The sequence below is a fragment of the Vipera berus genome (assembly GCF_964194415.1).
Source record: "Vipera berus genome assembly, chromosome: 1".
NCBI lineage: Eukaryota > Metazoa > Chordata > Lepidosauria > Squamata > Viperidae > Vipera > Vipera berus.
In genome coordinates, this window is record NC_138202.1 from 131,691,957 (window position 1) to 131,712,730 (window position 20,774).

Genomic DNA, 20,774 nt, shown 5'->3' on the forward strand with positions numbered 1-20,774 from the left:
CTGTATAACACAGTCAAACATCAGCATGAGAAATATTTTGACATTTTGTATAATAATAATAATAATAATAATAATAATAATAATAATAATAATAATAATAATAATAAAGTTGGAAGGGACCTTGGAGGTCATCTAGTCCAACCCCCTGCTCAGGCAGGAAACCCTATAACATTTCGGACAAATGGCTGTCCAGTCTCTTCTTAAAAACTTCCAGTGTTGGAGCATTCACAGCTTCTGGAGGCAGCTTGTTCCACTGGTTAATTGTTCTAACTGTCAGGAAGTTTCTCCTTAGTTCTAGGTTGTTTCTCTCCTTGATTAGTTTCCATCCATTGCTTCTTGTCCTGCCTTTGGGGACTTTGGAGAATAGCTTGAGTCCCTCCTCTTTGTGGCAGCCCCTGAGATATTGGAAGACTGCTATCATGTCCCCCCTCTTCCTTCTCTTCATTAAACTAGACATACCCAATTCCAGCAACCGTTCCTTATATGTTTTAGTCTCCAGTCCCCTAATCATCTTTGTTGCTCTTCTCTGTACTCTTTTTAGAGTCTCAACATCTTTTTTACATTGTGGTGACCAAAACTCGATGCAGTACTCCAGGTGTGGCCTTACCAAGGCATCGTAAAGTGGTATTAATACTTCACGTGATCTTGATTCTATTCCTCTGTTAATGCAGCCTAGCACTGTGTTGGCTTTTTTGGCAGCTGTAGCACACTGCTGGCTCATATTTAAGTGATTGTCCACTAGGACTCCGAGATCCCTCTCACAGTTACTACTATTGAGCAAGGTACCCCCTATACTATACCTGTACATTTGGTTTTTCTTGCCTAAATGTAGAACCTTACTTTTTTCACCATTGAATTTCACTTTGTTAGATAATGCCCAGTGTTCGAGTCTGTCCAGATCCTCCTGTATCTTAAGCCTGTCTTCTGGAGTGTTGGCTATTCCTGCCAGCTTGGTGTCGTCTGCAAATTTGATGAGTTCCCCATCTATCCCCTCATCCAAATTGTTGATGAAGATGTTGAAGAGCACTGGGCCCAGAACAGAGCCCTGGGACACCCCACTACATACTTCCCTCCATGTAGATGCAATTCCATTGAGGACCACATGCTGAGTACGGCCAGTCAGCCAGCTACGAATCCATCTGGTGGTGATGCTGTCTAACCAGCATTTTTCTATCTTATCAAGTAGAAGGTTGTGATCTACTTTATCAAATGCCTTACTGAAGTCCAAGTAAATTATATACACAGCATTCCTCTGATCCACTAATTTTGTCACTTGGTCAAAGAATGCAATAAGATTTGTCTGGCATGATCTGTTTTTGACAAACCCATGTTGGCTTTTAGTAATGACTGTTTAGTAATGAGTGTTTTATGATAATTTTTGTCATAAAATGTTTTATACAATTTGCAAAATTTCAATTCCACAAGAGTCATGGACTCCAGATTTTGAACCTATTCTTAAGTTAGCCATTTGAGGTACATGGTTCATAAACTGTTGCCTTACAATGCACCATTTTGCCCAATTAAAACTTACAAGAACTAGAAAACCTACAAGAACTAGTTTATATAAATACATGCGATACTTTCATGAATTTGGGGTTCTTGATGAGAACCTTGATCAACAGTGTTAACATTAAGTAAATTAGGCTGTAGTAATCATCTGGGTGATGAAGATGATGACAGTAAGGTTATTTTTACTCCTTCAGGGACCTCACAATTAATTAGTCTGCTGTAGTTACAACTTCACTGGTTGTTTTATGCCTGGCTTATCTGATTACTTGGCAGGTAGATCAGAACAAGATTCGTTATGGTAATAAAGCCTCACAGGTCCCAATCAATCTCTCTTTTACCTTTATGTAAATTCTGGGGGTGTCTGAGATACTTTCTAGTCCCTCTGGGTTTGTGCAATGTTTATCTGTCGTTGCCTTGGTAACAGATCATCCCTCTCTGTCCATCGTATCTACAGGTACATGCCACCCTTAGGCTAGCTAGCCCTTTTTACCCAATGGCATCACCTCCCACCAATGTGAAGATTTGCATTTTTAGAATAATTCAGAAAGACCTGCACAAACAACCTAGTGTGACTTGTCAGAGGCTTTGAAAACTGAACAAATCCACCTCCAAACATCACTGCCAACCAGGAAGGGTCCACCACTACCACTTTTTTTCCCAGTCACCTCTGCCCCAAAAGACACTGCCAAACAACTTTAACGCCTCCATGTGCCACTGCCAGCTCCAGTGCTATCACCGCCTCACTGGTGCCAAAGAGTGATTGGCATGCCAACTATTCCTTTGGGGGCCATGATTATTTTTTGAGGTATCAATGTGTCCCTTTTACGAGTTGTTCAGGCATACCCTAAATTTGGTGCCCTAGGCTTGTACCTAAAGATGGCCCATCTTAATGGCAAGCAGATATTCACATACTTTGATTTCATGTGGCAAAGCTGAAAACAAGTAGAAGCAAAAGACCAAGTTAAGCTGGCAGACAGAATTAAAGACATTATTGAAAATGTCCTTGGAAAAGTTACCAACTGTTGCTATGGGGACAGGTTGCAATTTGGCTGTGGGGATGGTGTGATGGTCATAAGTGCAATGACAAGTCATAAGTCAATTTTTTCAATGCTGTTATAACTTTGGACAGTTGCTAAACAAACGGTTGTAACTTAAGGACTACCTGTATTTAGTAACCTTCTCTCTAGCTGCCACTCCTCAGCTGGTTGTATGATCAGGAACAAGTTTGGTAAGGACAAAAGTTCCCTGATTTCTGATCAGATTAGAAGTCACAATTCAGCACTGGTTACTACAAAAGCCAATCCAATGCCAGGAAATCTATATGCTGGCTATTTAAAAAAAACTATTCTTGTAGTTTTAAGTACTATATTTGCCATGATGAGCTCAACCTCATCATACAAATTGTCATTATTGAATCCATAGAAAGAAGAGGATTCATGAAAGATACTGCTGTATATTTCTATTTGGAAAAAAACCCAGTGAATAAATACTTGCAAATATTTTCTAGATTTTGACATTCTCATTAAAATTGTGGACACTTTTTTTTAAAAAAGGAGAGTACTTGGGTTGTTGTACTTACAGTACTAATAAGTTACTACAGCTGATACATACATTGCTCTAAACCAGTGTTCCTAATGGGGAACTCCAGATTTGTGGACTTTGACTCCCAGAATTCCCCAGCCAGAAAAGACCATTTCTGAGAATTCTGGGATTTGAAGTCCACACATCTGGATATTACCTCTATTGGGAAACACTGCTTCAGACCATAACCAAACAGATCATTTATGGCTGAATGCAATACATGATAAATGTCCCAGAGCATAGTGTTTGGAAACAGCTGCCGTTTCCTGGGCTGAGGAATTGACCTACTTTCTGCCCTGCTTCTGGAGAGCTTGCGGAGTTTCTTTGTTGTCAGCTGCAACTGCGATCACTAACCTCTACAAATCAGGTCACAAGCAGTGAAACTGCCATTACCCAAATCTCTGAGTTGGCTTTTTGATAAATGTTCCATATCAAGTGAGCCAACCTAAACCCAAGCTGTGTGTATTTGTACATACTGTATGTATTTTGAATCTGTGGTTTTGTTTAAAGGCAACTGGACAATTTCTAAATACTTGGAACATCCTCTGGTATATTTTATGTGAAATTATTCACTACATAAAATGCTAATGAGAAAGAACTGTAGGGGGTAGGAAGTTAGCCCAGCTATTTCCAACTTCAGAAGTTGCCTTCCAGAAGTATTTGATTGCAGTTGCCAAACTGACTATGTTGTCTAGAGAGAATGGAAGATCCAGCCCAATCAGATAGATGCTAGATCAGATTGGGGAAGGCAGGGACAGTAATTCTTTTTTAATCCCATTTTTTAATCCCATTGATCTGACTCTAATAAACAGGATTCAGAGCATTTGCTGCCAATGTTAGGTAAAATACCTTAATGTCACATTCATTAATGAAACCAGGGCTTTTTTTCTCATAGAACACTCAGAACGGCGTTCCGGCACCTTTTTTTGCAAAAAAAAAAAAGCTTTTGCACAAGCTGTGCTACTATTGGCTTAAGCCTATTGCAGGCTTTGCTCTTTTATGACTCATGGACTTCAACTCCCAGAATTCCTGAGTCAGCTATGCTATTGGCTTTTGGAAGCCAATAGGAATTGCTGCTGAGCTTGCCAAAAGACCCAGCAGGCAAATGTTGCACAGGTAAGTTGCAGCGAAGGCAGACAGAAAATAGATAGCTGCTCCCCAACTACACCATCTCAACTAGGTAAGTAAGATATTATTTGCAAATAGGATATCCAAGTATGACTCAAGGAAATTTTCCCTGCATGGAGGGAGTAGTGGTTTGTTTCACTTTGTTTCACTTTTCAAATTGTTGTAGGGAAGAAATGATGATTAGAAAAAGGCAGGAAGTTATTTTTATTAGGAAGAATTCATTTATCCCATGCTAGATCTTTGGGAGCTTAGTACCACCAGCACAGAACATTTGCTTTTCTGAAACTTCATTCAAATTCAATTCCTGATAGGGACATTTGAAAAACAAATGATATTTATTAAATTTATATGCTGACTATCTCACCACATGACTCTGAAGTCAAGGAGAGGGCTTGCAACTTCTGTTTGTAGTTCTGTTTGTTTCTGCACACTGAGATAACCGGCCATTGTACAAATACAGAGCCTATCATGCTTTTATATTTATATGGAACAGATACATTACCTGAAATTTTTGGAATGTGTAAAAAATTTGAACCAGCCCAGAAACTCATTTCCCATTGTTTGTATATATAGAAAGTAAACCCTGAAATAGATTTGGAAAGAGCAAGGACTTTGATTAAATGGAAATGTTGCTAAGCATAGAACTGTTGAGTTACCGTAATTTGCAGCTGTTTCTGCTGTTTTCTTTTTATGTGCTTATGATTTTACATCACATTTTAAAATCAGCCAAAGTGAATAGGAATAAGATTGTGACTGAAAGAATACTAATTCTGAAATATAGTAAATATCTTTAACAAGTAACGTTAAATTTAGCTTTAGTGTAATTTGCTTGTTTACTGTAGCTAAAACTGGAAATTATATTTTTAAAGCATTAGATTGGATCATTGGAAAGAAAAAGATTTAATATTTATGATTCAAAAATATAAATATGTGAGAAACATGTTTTTAAAGATCTTTGCAGCTTGTTTTCATATATACCCTGCCACAAAGGAATAACTAAGATTATGAAATTTAGAATCTACCAAGCTTCCCTCCCATGGACAGAAGACAATCCATGGGAAATGTGAATCTGTAATCCATAGCTTTAGCAGCAATAATACAGTAAATCTAATTATGCTATGCATATTTAAGTTAGCCAAACCCTGGAGCAGTGGTAGCAATCTTCTATCACAATGGCAAGCCCTTTAAGATTATATATTGTTAATCATATAAGTGAAGAAATGAGGAAAACTGTGGTTAAAGAAATTTTTGATCCAATAATAAAATTTCATTGATAATTGATGAATCAACCACAATAAGCAAAAAAACTACCCTCATATTATTTGTTCGATGCTGTATCGAAGGTATGGGAATGAATTCACCAGTAAATTTGTTTTTGGACTTGGTAGAACTTGAAAAAGTAACAGCAGAAGGAATATTTGATTCCTTACTCCAATGTCTTTACTCTTATGGGATGACAGAAGATTATTTGAAAAAATATTTGATTTCTCTGGCATGCGATGGCACTGCTGTGATGGGATGTAAAAGTGGAGTGAAAAAATTGCTGTCAGAATGTTTTCATTCTATTATAGTTTGGCATTGTGCTAATCACAGACTAGAATTATCAGTAGGTGATGCTGCCAAGGAAACTTCAGGAATAAATAGATTCCAATCATTTATTGATAAACTGTGTGTCATATATTATTTATTTATTTATTTATTCGGTTTATATACCGCCCTACTCCCGAAGGACTCAGGGCGGTTTACAAGGCAAAATTTAAAAACAATACAATATAAAATTAAAGTAAAATTAAATTAGGTCTAGCCCCAAAAAATTAAAATCACAATTTAAAAACATTAAAACCCCTCAGTCCAGACCAGATAGCTCAAAGAACCAGGTTTTTAGGTCCCGGCAAAATGAACGAAGGTCGGGGACAGTCCGGAGTTCCGTTGGCAGTTGATTCCATAGGGCAGGCGCACCCACAGAGAACGCCCTCCCCTGGGGATCGCCCGTTGGCAATCCTTGACTGGCGGTACCCTGAGGAGGCCCTCCCTGTGGGAGCGCACAGGACGATGGGAAATTGATGCTGGCAGCAGGTGCTCCCTCAGATAATCTGGGCCCATGCCATTTAGGGCTTTATAGGTCATCACCAGCACCTTGAATCTCACCCAGAGGGCAACTGGAAGCCAATGCAGCTCGCGGAGAAGAGGTGTTACATGGGAGTATCGGGAGACTCCCATCACAACTCGCATGGCTGCATTCTGCACCAGCTGAAGCCTCCGAGTGGTCCTCAGGGGCAGCCCCATGTAGAGAGCATTGCAGTAGTCTAGCCGGGAGGTCACGAGCGCATGGGTGACTGTGCGTAGGGCATCTTGGTCCAGATAGGGCCGTAACTGGCGCACCAGGCGAACCTGGGCAAAAGCCTCCCTGACCACGGCTCCTATATGATCTTCCAAACTGAGCCGTGAATCCAGGATGCCCAAGTTGCGGGCCCTATCAACGGGGGGTAACACCTCACCCCCCCATAGTTAACGATGGAAAAGATTGGTTAGTCTGAGATGCCGGTATGCACAGTCACTCAGTCTTGGCAGGATTGAGACAAAGCCTGTTTCTCCCCATCCAAACCCGGACCGCCTCCAGGCAACGGGATATCAAGTCGAGGGCATCACTGGGTTGGCTTGGGGTGGAAAGAAAAAGCTGGGTATCATCAGCATACCAGCATATACCATGCTTCACCAAAGAATAGCAGAGTGTTGCATTCATGTGCAGAATTACTGGGGACTGAGCTGCTGAAAATTGGAAGAATTTTAAGTAGCCGATGGGTGTCATCTAGTTTGCGTACAGTTTTGGCTGTATGGAATAATTTTGAATCCCTTGTGTATCATTTTGAACAAGCAATGCATGAGATTGCTACAAGAGATAAAAATGATAAATGCACTTATGATGGCTTAAAAAGAAAAATAACATCTACAGAATTTTTATTGGACCTAGGATTGATGTGTGACGCTCTCCAAAAATTGTCAGATTTAAGTTTGGATCTACAGGACCGCAACATCGACTTGTATAAGGCAAATAAGAAAATAAAAATACTGGTACAAGTTTTTGAAGAAAGAAGACAGAACTTTGGGCCCTATTATAAATGTGCTGTTGCTGCTGTAAGTGATCTTCGCTTTCGTGGAGTTTTACTTCACAAAAGAGATTCAACAAAGGATCCTCCCATTGACCCAAGTGTATTTTATACAAAATTGAAAGAGTCAATTGAAAAAAGATTACTTGATAGCAAAGACGATGAGTTGGCGTATTGGTCTCGCGTACTTGATCAAAAACATTGGCCTGAAGATGTTAATACTCAACTGACATTTGGAGAAGTGGAAATTAGAAACTTATCAATCAGACTGCAACTAAATGAAAGAGAAATGATTCGTGGATTCCGTGAATACATTCTTGAAAAGACATATCCAGAAAAACTGTTGCATTTGATATGGACTCTGAATATCATTCCTATTTCTTCAAGTGAATGTGAATGTGGGTTTTCACAGATGAATCTAATTGCCACCCCAACAAGAGCTTCATTAAAGACTAAGAAGAGTTTCAGCACTTTTGTTCATCAAACTTGTCGGACCACCTCTGAGACTTTTCGATCCTTCAAAGTACGTTGATCTGTGGTTACTCAGAGGACGACATTTGGCCATAGATACTAAGAGCAAGGAAAGGAGTCAAGATGATTTGCCAGATGAGAATTGGACAAAAGTTTGGAATTTTCTATGAACATTTGCCTTAAATACAATAAATTAAATGTATGTTAAGAATTGGATATATAATTGTTTAATTATAGAAATAAATATATAAATAAAAATTATATAAATAAAAGATTAACAACATGAGTGTTCCGGCACCTTTTTTTTTAAGAAAAAAAGCCCTGAATGAAACTCATTACCTAGTTAAGCAGTGAGCTTCTTTTTGCTAGCTATATGTAAGTGGAAGGTAGTCAAACATCAGCCATAAAGGCAAAACTGAACAATACACAGTTCATTGAAAACTAGAATTTTAGAAATGTAGCCTATGAATTTTAAAAAGCAGTTCATTATGCAAACGCCAGCATTTTTAGATTTTGCTTCATATGGTAACCTACAGTTATTTTTTCACATATTCATGGTGTTTGTTTGGTTATATTTTATTTATCTGAAATTTAGTAAATTTAGTAACCATACTTTTTTTTCCTTTTTTATGTATATTTCCTTTATTTGGGAGTTGTCTGTTTAAAAACTGATTATGACATCCCAAACACACAAGCTGGCAGTTTTAAAATACATATTACTTCATATTCTCATTATTATTACAACTACCTATAAAAACTGGCAATGAGAAGCATTACCACCTATTTCTTACATACTCGCTGCACGAAAATATTGTCAATATAGGTGTTCATCTCGAAACAGCAAACATTTGCATCCAAATTTTTTTAATTGCAAAGATTTGTTAATTGATCTTATGAGCAACAATCCCAAGCAAATAAAAACCAAAAGCTTTGTTCAGGCATGTGCAGAAATATATTTAGAAGCTAAATCAATTATATTTGGATATAATAATTGTGTACAGTATGTGAACCAAATAATCAAAAGTGACCTCAATGGAGTATCTTCAAGATCAGTGTTCCATAAGTAAAGTGGTGAACAGAGAAAGCTCTTTCCCCATTTTTCATGCAGCTTGAGTTGACTGAATACTTGAGAAGGGTGACTTCAAGCTACAGAAGCTTGATGTGAATCATTATTCCTTTTGATAGGTAAATACCATAATTTTCAACTGGTCCTAAAAATGAAATTATTACAAGCTTTGTGGGTTTTTAAGAAGTGCTAAAACATATTCCAACAACCATTTCTAGTATCACCTGTAACAACATTTGTGTTGGAAGGTATTTCTGTCCAAATAGCACACTCCATTTAGCAAACATCATTTTAGACCCTCTCTCATCAGGATTTGGAATTCTGGTAGGCTAACAAAAGCATATTTATTTATTTGCCTGCTTATATCCCACTTTTTATTATTTTTAAAAATAACTCAGGGTGGCAAACGTAACCAAAACGCACCTTCCTCCTCCTATTTCCCCCATAACAACACTGTGAGGTGAATTGGGCTGAAAGAGATGACTGGCCCAAGGTCGCTCAGCTGGCTTTCATGGCTAAAGTGGAACCTGAAGTGATGGTCTTTACCTTTCTAGCCTGGTGCCTTAACCTCTAGAAGATAAAGCCATCTCACTAAGTTGTTATTGGAAATGAAGTATTTTAATCTATTCATAGGTAGAACCAGATGCCTTTGAATTACCGTATATACTTGAGTATAAGCCGAATTTTTCAGCCCACTTTTTGGGCTGAAAAATTCCACTTCGGCTTATACTCCAGTCAACAAAAAAAACTTACCGAGGACTTGTGCGCGGCCGAGGCTTTGGTGCTTCCGGGATCGCGCGCACCTCTCCCAAGCCACCGCCGTCCGGAGACCTGCCGAAGTTTGGGGAGGCGCGCACCTCCCCAAACCTCCCCAAACGTCGCCGGGTCTCCGTTCCTCTGCGCCCTGCCTGCCTGCTTCTTTCCACAGCGGAAAGAAGCTGTGGAAAGAAGCAGGCAGGCAGGGCGCAGAGGAACGGAGGAACGGAGAGGAACGGAGACCCGGCGACGTTTGGGGAGGTTTGGGGAGGCGCCCAAACCTCCCCAAACATCGGCAGGTGTCCGTTCCTCCGCGCCCTGCCTGCCTGCTTCTTTCCGCTGTGGAAAGAAGCAGGCAGGCAGGGCGCAGAGGAACGGAGACCCGGCGACGTTTGGGGAGGTTTGGGGAGGCGCCCAAACCTCCCCAAACGTCGGCAGGTGTCCGTTCCTCCGCGCCCTGCCTGCCTGCTTCTTTCCGCTGTGGAAAGAAGCAGGCAGGCAGGGCGCAGAGGAACGGAGACCTGCCGACGTTTGGGGAGGTTTGGGGAGGTGCGCGCGCACCTCCCCAAACCTCCCCAAACTTCGGCAGGTCTCCGGACGGCGGCGGCTTGGGAGAGGTGCGCGCGATCCTGGAAGCACCGAAGCAAGTCCTCGGTAAGCTCCGGGCGGTCACTTGCTTCGCGTCTCCTGAGGGAAGGGGGAGCGACTGGAGCGGGCGTGTTTCCTCGCCTGCTGGGCGCCGCGATTTGCCCGGGGAACGCGCGGGCCCCGAATGGCAGCGTGGAGCGAGGAAGCGGACAGCCTGGGCTTCCCCGAGAGCCGCGGCCACACAGGGTATTCCTGTGTATTCAGGCTTGCAAAATGGCGGGTCGAGCCTCTGCTGGCGGCAGAGGCTTGCAGAACGGCGGATCGGCTTATACTCGAGTCAACAACTTTTTCCAGGTTTTGGGGGTGAAATTGGGGGTCTCGGCTTATACTCGAGTCGGCTTATACTCAAGTATATACGGTACTTTGAGGGCAATTGAGAAATTTGATAAAATTTTCTGGGGCTTTTTGGCTTACAGCATCTCAAAACACTATTGCTACTTCCTTTCCATGTATGGACATACCTGAGTAGGATGGAGTTTGAATGAAGCAATGAAGTATGACATCTGATGTTGACAGCAGTTGATGACCAATGAGGTTTTTTGACTTCTGCAAATCAACCACCTGTCAGAGTGGTTGTCAGAGCACTGCTATCTGCTAGAATTCAATTAGACAGGTTTCCTAGGAAGGCAGTCTCAAATCCATTCTGGTGCTTTTTGAAAATAGAAATATTAAGATGAAGAATGACCATGGAGTCCATCAACTATGACAGGTTGCTAAATACTCTATTGACATGGGTTTCAGCAGAAGTCTTAGTTATAAACTTGACTCTTTGCTAATGCTTGGATATTGATGTGTAACCCTTACTACATTGATCTGTGCGAACAAGATTGTTGTTGAAGAAAAATTATCAGAAGGTGATGGACTTTTTCCCCTTTGTTATGAAAGCTTACTTTTAAATATTCCTTAGTACTCAAAGCCAGAACTGAATATTTTGTACATCAGTTCCCTGCAGATACAACTTCTCAGACAACTCTTTGCTGGACAATCTGGAGGCTTCTGCATTTCCTTTTCTTTTTTTTTTTTTTTATTGAAAAGTTTTAAAATACAGTTTTCCTTTAAACCCCCCCCCTTCCCCCTCCCTCCTCCCCTCCCTACCTCCCCCCTATCCCCCCCCTCCCCCTCTCCCTCCTCCCTCCCCTGCCTCCCCCCCCCTACTTCCCCTCCTCCCCCCCTCCCCCCCCCCGACTTCCCAGAGCAAAATACAAGGTATATATCTAAAAAGCAATCATAAACAATCATATACTAACAATTATAAATTCTAAAATCCATCACTCTCTAGCTTATATAGAGTAAACCAATCCTTAATAATACTAAATGTGTATAAAGAACTAAAATAAAAGAAAACTAGCGTCATTCCCATCTATGTTCTTCCACAATTCACTATTTCCTAAACATATTCTCATTTACACATCACAAACACCTATCCCTATTAACCTCTCTAGCCAAAATAGGCTATAATAGATAGTTCTTACACAAATTAACCCACATTAACCCACAAAACTTTCTTCCTCTTCCTCTGTAATAAATTGTCCATTAATTCCAAATTAAAGATTCTGTTACCATACATATCATCCCAAAACTCTTAAAAACACAACTACCACTTGACTATCAGTATGTTGTGGAAGTTCCATAGATTTCTACTAGACCTATTTTCTTTTCTTTTTTGAGCGTTTTAAGGCAGCACGCGTCACCCTCTGTTCTCTAGGATCATCCAAAAGAGTTGCATCTTGATCTCCTCCTGTACCATTCTCGTCTATCTGTCCATCTTCATCCTCTTGATGTTCTCCTTCTCCAGATCCCTCTGCAGCTTCCAAAAGTGTTGATGGGGTTACTTTTAAGACATTGTTGTAAAAATCATGCGCTTGCTTCACAGTACCCAAACAGTACCTTTTGCCTTCATACAAGAAGCTCAACCCAGCTGGGATCTCCCATCTGAACCTTATATCCCTTTGCTTGAGCTCTTGCACAAGAAATATAAAGTCCTTCCTTCTCTTTAAAATCTTTGGAGGAATTTCTTTTAGAACCAAAACTTCTTGACCAGCAATCACAACTTTAGTATCATAGGCAGCTTGTATAACTTCATCTCTAATTTCCCTTTTTACAAAATAAACCACCACATCTCTAGGCAACTTTCTCTGTTTAGCAATCCACGAGTTCACACGAAACACTTTGTCCATGCCTTGTTTTATTTCAGATGCTGGATGGTTCAATACCACCTCAAAAGCCTCAGAAACCAGCTGCTTTAAATCTTCCTTAATATTCTCTTTTAGGCCTCTAATTCTAACAGCAAACTGCATCTGATAAAATTGAGCCAAACTCAGTTCGCTATCCATTTTGTCTTTTAAATCTTCAATTTCCAATACTTTTGCTTCTAATATAGCATTCTTTTGAGTCAGTTCTTCCACTTTGTCATCCAGCACCTCCACACATTTAGCTACTTTATGCACTGAGGACAAAATGTCTACCTTTATCTCTCTAAGTTTCTGTTCCATCCTTTCTTCCATTCTCTGCTCCAATTTCTCCAATTTCTCCTCCATCTGTGCAAATTTAACACCCATTGACTCCAAAATTAACTGGGTATGTTTTTCAAGATCCTTCGATGTCACTACATCTGGAGAATGCAACGCCTGCAGTAGTGATTGTTGTTGCACTGGAGAATTTCCAGCACTCCGAAAAGTTCTAGGGGGAGGTTTAGACGCCATCTTTTACTTACAATTGTGTCGCACTTTCACTTTAAGTTTTAAGCAAAGTCCATCAAGCTCGAGAGTAAAATAAAATAATCCTCTTCATCTCTTCATCTTTCCCTCTTGTACTGCTCTGCCTGCTCTTTTCCTTTCATAGTCTCTCCTTCAAGCAGGGATGGTCGCAGACGCCTGGCTCTGCTCCATTCCGAAGCAGAGACGCTAGCCAGCTGGGAGCAGCCCAGGCTACGGGGGAGTTCAATCCTTCAGCCGCCCAAGCTCCAAGCTCAGGCGGCCTCGGAGAACTCTACCCCTACCTGGGGCCTCACCCCCTCCTCTTCTCCCGAGGAGGGGGCTTCAAATTCGCCCGAACAGCTGATCGACGCTGTTTCGGGCGAAAAATCACACAGCTGGGCGGCGGGCAGCCCGGGAAGGCTGTCTCCGGCGCCTCGGAGCCACCGGAAGCCCTGCATTTCCTTTTCTCATCACTACTAACTCTGCCTTAACAGCATCCCTCATAGTAAAACTGCATTCATCTGTCTGCCTGAAACTTGGTAGATAAAATGATTTCTATCCTATTCGGTGCCCCCAAATGAAGTGGTTCCATGCATTTTTGTGCTTCTCCATGATAGCATATGCTTAAGTCTAAAATTTATTTTTTAAATTTTAATTTATTTGTATCCCACCTTATTTTTACAAATAATTCAAGGCGGTGAACATATCCAAGACATCTTCCTCTTCCCATTTTCTCCACAGCAACCCTGTGAGATGGGCTGGGCTGAGGGAGAGTGACTGGCCCAAGATCACCCAGCTGAATTTATGGCTAAGGTGGGAGTTGAACTCATGGTCTCCCACTTTCTACTCTGCTGCGTTAACCACTAAACCAAACTGACTCTAATCCATTTAAAACAAATTTTATTTTACTATCCTGAAAAGCTATATAAGCAAGACAGTATCCTGAATTCATCTTTGAAGCTAATTGGCAGTATTTTACTTTGAAAGGCTAGATGTGACCAATATATATGTGTTTGTACTAGCTGCAGCTTTCATATAAAGCTTTTTTTTTGGGTGGTGGTGGTGTTCCATACTGGTTGGATTACCATAGACCTCCAAATGTGAATGCTGTGCAAGAGTGACTAAATCCCTTAATACAAGGCCAGCAATCTAGTGACTCAGTCAATGCTAAATAACAGGCAACTACAGCCAGCTATTCTAGATAAATAAGGGATCTCAGAAGTACTTCTGAAAATATTCCTTTGAGGAAAGAGTAGTTTCAACTACAGCAGGCAAGGGTCAAATTATACTTTGAATACACATTCATATAACAAAGTCCCTGCCTCTTTTAAATGAAAAGTAGATGCAGAAGCCAAAGATGTTTAACTGAGTAGCAGTAGCAACAATGCACAGACTAGATATTTGATGGATTCATTACAATTCTGTATTTAACTTTGCAAATAAGTATCTGAAAACATTCATAGAAAAGCCATCTCAGGTTTGAGGATGATCTTAAGTAGAAAATTGGTTCTACATCAGTAAATTACAGTAAATTACATTCCATATCTGCTCAAGAGAAGAAGGAAGAGACAACAATGTAATTGTGTAGAAGAAATCTTCCACACAAATTAGTATGCTTAAGTTAATGTATTCATCCTAGGTTAGTGTCCTAGGAGCATTTTATCTGGATTATCCTGCTTTAATAATATTGGTTACTATTCCAAATTCAAGCAGGCATATTTACTCTGATACTGCAGTACTGAGGGAAAAATGTACTCAGCCAACCATTTCACTACACAGCAAGTACAAAAAAATGTCTTTCAAATATACATACATCGTCTCTCAAAGCCTCCATTAATATCAAATTTCAAAAATATTTGAAAACATTTGCTCTGTAAAGTATTTATTATAAAATTACAATTGTATTGTTCACAACATTAAAAAAATTACAAAAGACTACAATTTCTATCAAATTCTATTACAGGAATATGGATTAAAATCCAGTTGTATATCAATAATAAACATGTTACTTGAAGCATAACAATTTTATAAACTGGCCTACATATACATGCTCCAAATCTTTCCTTACAAATGAAATCATGATTATTTATCATAATCAAAAGAAGTGAAATTGCCCTCTGTAAATTCAGTGTAAGATACAAACTAGATAGGTTGTTTATACTACCATTATATACATCACAAAAATCATCCCAACATAAGCACATGGCTTCTGCTGCAACCTTAATACACACACACATATATATGAAGAATATTCCAGACTATAGTACAGGGGGAAAATCCTTCTAACAGAATCCCATAAATAATTAATTAAAATTCAAAAGACATAATTCATCAATTTCAAAAAACATAACTCAAACAAACTTAATTTCTGGTAATTAAGAAATATCGAGTTTGCGATATGGTTGAAGTAAAATGTATTTTAATAAACCAACACTGCAGCTTAATCCAGATTCTAAAGATTGTCTTTACAAGAATTGAAAAATAAGGCAAATTTGTCTTGAAATCAAGTCATCTTAACAGCCATCTGGTAAATGGATATAGTACAAAGGTATTAGATAAGGATATTCTCATTTGGGATACATTAACTTTGCGTGCAGTTATATGTGTATATTTGGGTCTGGTAATCACCGTTTTTTTCTTCAAGGAAGCATGCATCATACAATTAACCTAATTAACTCTTCCTTCACAAATACAATATGCCTAGCAGGAACCCTGCATAAAGTATTATGTGTGTAAAGCCCTGGTTGCCATGTACGATAATGAGCACAATGCCCATGCACAGCATTAATATGACTGAAGAATTCATTCTACATTAATTGATCGACTAAGCAAGAGCAGAGCAGTTCAGCCTTCTTCAGCTACCCTGGGATAGCAGCTCTCGGCAGTCTAGCTACAACTCTTCCAGAGGAGATTTAATTGAAAAAGTCTTATTTACTGCATTGTTGTATCTTAAGTAAATAGTATCAAAGGCACTGATAAGCTGTTTTTGCCTTAACTCACTAAGTAAATCATTCAAGTTCTAATAGCAAGTCTGTAATGGAAACCAATGGCACATAATACATTTTCCTCCTTAGTGATTTTCTTCAACAACCTAGCACACGGGTGTCAAACTTACCATGTCACATGACGTCGCAATGTATTACGACTTTTTGCATTGCCGGCAACTACGGTATATGAAACTGGCTCACAGGCCGGCAGTTTGACACCCCTGATCTAGCAGTTTTCATTGAGAAACATGCTGTGGCATGAGAAACATCAAGTTAAAAAACAGTGAAGTGTTTAAATGCACAGCACAGAATCCATGGATTTAAGGGTTGGCTATAGGCTAAACACAAAACGCATGCAATGGTCTCTTTATTTCAACACAGAGGCTCAAAGATTGCAAATATTTTTTATACAAGAACGAAAGAAAAATTGATATCTCCTTCCCCAAGCTGTTTTTCCCCTCCACATAGGGGCTCCACCTGGGTACCCATAAATCTTCTGCTTCAAGGGGGAAAAATGCTTGAAGGTTACCCCAAGTAGCAAAATAACCTACAGCATGGATCTCAGCTGTGATTTGGGGCCTCTGGTAGGTTCATGAGTTTCTTAGAAGGGAGTCCCACTTTTAAAAAAAAATATACATATGGAACTCTAACTCAAACCTTTGAGTATTACTAACACAAAATTGGAATCATCAATTGCACTAATTCATTTAACATATTGGGGGTGGGGGGTGGGGTCACAGTATCCCAGTTTGTAACCACTGGCATACATGGTAACTGTAACTCTACACATCATTCCTCTTATTCTAGCATCTGCCTTCAGACAGTAGTTTCCTTACACACACAATTAACACTATTGTACATACTATATCTGTTTGGAACGTATTTTAGTTGTGTGGTGAAACATTGAGCAGGAAGCTTTATAATAAAACAAGGTTCCTTTGCTGCTTTTTGAACAGCATTAGTAACAACTCAGCTTTATACAATACTACAGCTGGCAGCGTTTATTCATTAATTGCTAGAACACATGGAACCAATGTATAGCAACTTCAAATGTCAGCTTCTACATAATTGGTCCTAACTTCCATTCTCCAGAACATGGTTCTGCAAAAACTTTACAAAAACCATAAATCAGACATGGCCACTTCTTCACAATTTCAAAAAATTGTTCTACATTCATTAGAAGTTCAAAAAGTGGGCATTAAAATATTTCTGAACTGGGTGTGTTTCCTAAGGATAGATATGTTTCTTTTCCCCATCAAGAACTTCATAAACAATAAATTTGGACTGGAAAAACAATTGAATTTGGGATGTTTCACCCAACTGCTACAAAAATATCTTTTTTATATTCTAGAACCAAATGTGTTCATTTTTTATAATAGGGTGGACAACTCATGGCCAACTTCCATTATAGTTTTTGGAATTCAAAATACCCTAAAACAAACTACATGTGCCCATCTTTTGTTTAAAAGAATTCTTATTCCACCAAAATGGAAAAGAAATTGACAAAATCCTGTCCTGCTTTTACAGTGTAAGTCATCTCCCTCATGTCTCTTAGTTGCAAATCAAATCAATAGCTCTCAACAGTAAAGAACTTAACCATTCTCTGCTGTAAACTACCAGGGCAATTCTCAAGCAGCTTACAAAGTATCCTAACTGAGCCTATGCCAGCAAAGATATGATGAAGCATAGCAGCTTAAACAAAGGACTATTAAGGATAAAGTGAAATCAATCACATCAATACAATGTGTGTGCTGCCATATGTAGGTAAATCTGCTTAGGGGATAGAACTGATCCATCAGAAGTAAAACATTGAGCTGTTGCCTTGGATCGAGTTTGGAAGAACAGCTATGGTATATGTCACGTGACGTGTCGCGACGTATCGGGACTTTTTTTGCATTGCCGGCAATGGGGTGGGCACGGCTTCGGTATGATGAAACCGGCCCACGGGCTGGCAGTTTGACACCCCTGGTATATGTGGAAACATTGATGCAGTGTAGTTCAACAGCTATGCCAATTTCCAAGCTCACAGAGTGTAAGGATTGGAAAGATAATCCTGCAGATTATTTAGTCCAATCTCAGCCTGATGCAAAAATCCATCAAGCAGCAGCTATGCAACCTAGAGGCAGATGTAACTATTTTCATGAGCTGCAGTTGCTAAGCCTGCATTCCGGTGTGCTGAAACTTTCCCCAAATCAAATCTGAAACACTGCATACATCTGTATCCCACAACTGCTGCCCCCCTATTATGCAAAGCAGCCTTAAGAACAGGGATTTAATTATTTGTGCTGATGGGAAGTATTTGACCAGCATCTACAGCTAAATGAGGTAGTAAAGAATTCCATGTCCTTTTTTCCCTGCCGAGTAGACGTATGATGAGCTGAAAGGAGAAGTTATGCAATACTTGCAAGGTTCCTAAAGCCCTTAGAAAGTGGGCTAACATAGAAAAGCTTTTTCATGATTCAGATGGACTGAAATTTTATTGAATTGTCTTATCTCCACGTTGGCAAGAATATACCATTCTAAAGTTAATCCCAGAAGCCATGGTTTTCATAAGACAACCATTCACAATCACAAGGATAAAACTGAACCAGTCTGGTAAAATCTTTTTTTCCAGTTATAAATATAAAATGGCTAAGTGGGCTAAATTTGTAGATCAATCCCCTGAATTGGTTTAATGTGGCTGCTTTGTTAATGGCCAGCTATCAAAAATTCCAAGAAAATGCATGCTATATTTTAATGATCCTGCAAGACATGGGGATGACGTTACCCTTTTCAGTGTAGAACTAATGTGCTGAGCTGGTAGTATGCAAAGGGAAGAATAGAATGATCTTGGCTGCAAGCTTAGAATGATTCAGATGGCACAACTTGCTCTCAGCAATAAGCTACCATATTCCCAAAGGAAAGACTGTCTCATCAGCCCACCAAATGGATAACTGAGGAATGAGTTAAGTGCTGTTCTTCTTCCAACCTTCACACAAATATATGCTTATGTTTGCTGTATAAATTTGGCTACGAACCCTTTAATATAAGCCACTGCTTGATGCAAAATACAAACCATTAAGACAAACTCTTTAACATGTTGCAGTATGTATCTGGGAGGAAATAATGGGATGGACAAAAATTTTTTACATCTTTCTACAGCATGATCAACAACAATGCCAAAGGTCCCCCCCCCGTAGTAGAATGAAGTAAAAACTGGCAGTGAGTTGCAAAGTAAGTTACTGCGATGGAGTAAAGGATATACTTCTTAATCTAAGTTAATGTACATAAATTTAGTACTAAATGTATAGGAAGGATGAGCAATACCAGCAGCATTTTTAGAAATAATAAAGCCTATCCCCTTATCAAGACGGTTTCAAATTAAAAATATAAATGACAATTTGCATTTTCTTCAAACTATCAAAGCAATTATTTAATAAAAAATATTCAAAGATTTCACAATAATTTTCCATATAAAATGTCAATTTTCCAAATGAGTTAGCTTTGAAACACATTAAACTTTCATGCAATAGCATCAACTTTAGGCCCCAAGTTAATGGAGTCTTAAAATGTGTTGAATTTTAAATGAATAGGTTTTAAGAAAAGTATCTTCAATTTTTCTAAATGCTTATTTTTCTGAAAAAATCCATTTCCTTAACAGATTGGAATTGGATGAATTTGAACAGAAATTTTAAAGCCATACCAAAAGTTTTTTTTGTCAATGCTAGTCACAAATTATTTAAAGCTACTAGTGTAGTAGTTAGGAATACAAAGGGAAGGAAGGAGGAAGTTGTATCACTAAAAAGTAATTTACTTTTTCTATTTTCCACTGTTTTTTAATGTGGCAATCTTTATCTTGTTTTCTTAACTTTGTATATTTTCTTTGTATTTTCTCTGTACTTCAACAATAAAATACAGATTATAAAAACAAATTAGCTATAATGTATGCATTTCAATAAAATAGGGTTTTGGTGGAGAGAAGCATTCAAGAATAGCAAGAGAACATCCATGTTTGAGGTATTAAGATTACGTTGCATGTTTAGAACACTCACTCATTCTTGTGCAACAATGCAGTATTTTAAGGCCCAACTACATAAAAAAAAATCAGTTGTGCAGATTATGCAAATGGTTACAGCTATTATCATGGTAACACTGTCTCTTTGTTTAGGCTTGTTAGATATGAATTATGATCTTCTCTAAGATCAGGATCAGCAGTCTTTAGGAAGCTGATGGCAGTTTAGGTAAATGTTTAAAAACATTCCAGATAATATTGTTATGATGCAATGTCAGACATGCAAATTTTGAAATAATTCTAATCCTAATTCAAGCATCACACTTACTTATCTATGACCTTAATGATCAAGCATGAGATGATAAGTTTTTAGCCAACAGATTATAGATACACACAAAAAAACCAGGTTTCACTGTAACAAGACATGCTGGAAATGCAATTTCACAGGGTGATGTTACTACTGTTGATTTCTTTAGTAATATTTGAGCCGTTGATCAAGTATTTATTTTGAGTTTCTCAAAATACTACTCTGAATATTTATAACTTGGATTGAGTGTTCATATTTGGGTAGGTTCCTGTTTGCACACATATTTGGGCACAACTCTAAATAGAAGTTGGGAGTTATTCAGATTTCTTGTGTTCTTCAGTAACAGAAAGTACTTTTCTTCTCTGATGTAACATGTGAAAATACAGCTGAGGGAAGCCTGAAAAACAACAGAATTGGGTAATTAAGTCAGGAGGTTTATCTGTGTGCGTCTTGATTAGTTTCATATACTCAAAAAGACTCTCACAAAAAGATATTAGCATCTCAAAACATGCATCTTTGGCCTCTTT

The 20,774-nt window shown here is 39.0% G+C and overlaps 1 protein-coding gene across 2 annotated transcripts in view; it reads right to left on the reverse strand.

Annotated features, from left to right (window-relative positions):
* Positions 1-14,374: 14,374 nt before the first annotated feature.
* HACD2 (3-hydroxyacyl-CoA dehydratase 2) overlaps positions 14,375-20,774 on the reverse strand; it is a 30,272-nt gene continuing 23,872 nt past the window's right edge. For both annotated transcript variants that reach the window (XM_081346752.1, XM_081346753.1), the window contains one exon: positions 14,375-20,644. In XM_081346752.1, coding sequence (XP_081202878.1) covers positions 20,562-20,644 — 83 coding nt within the window. In that variant the 3' untranslated portion in view covers positions 14,375-20,561. The remainder of the gene's footprint in view (positions 20,645-20,774) is intronic.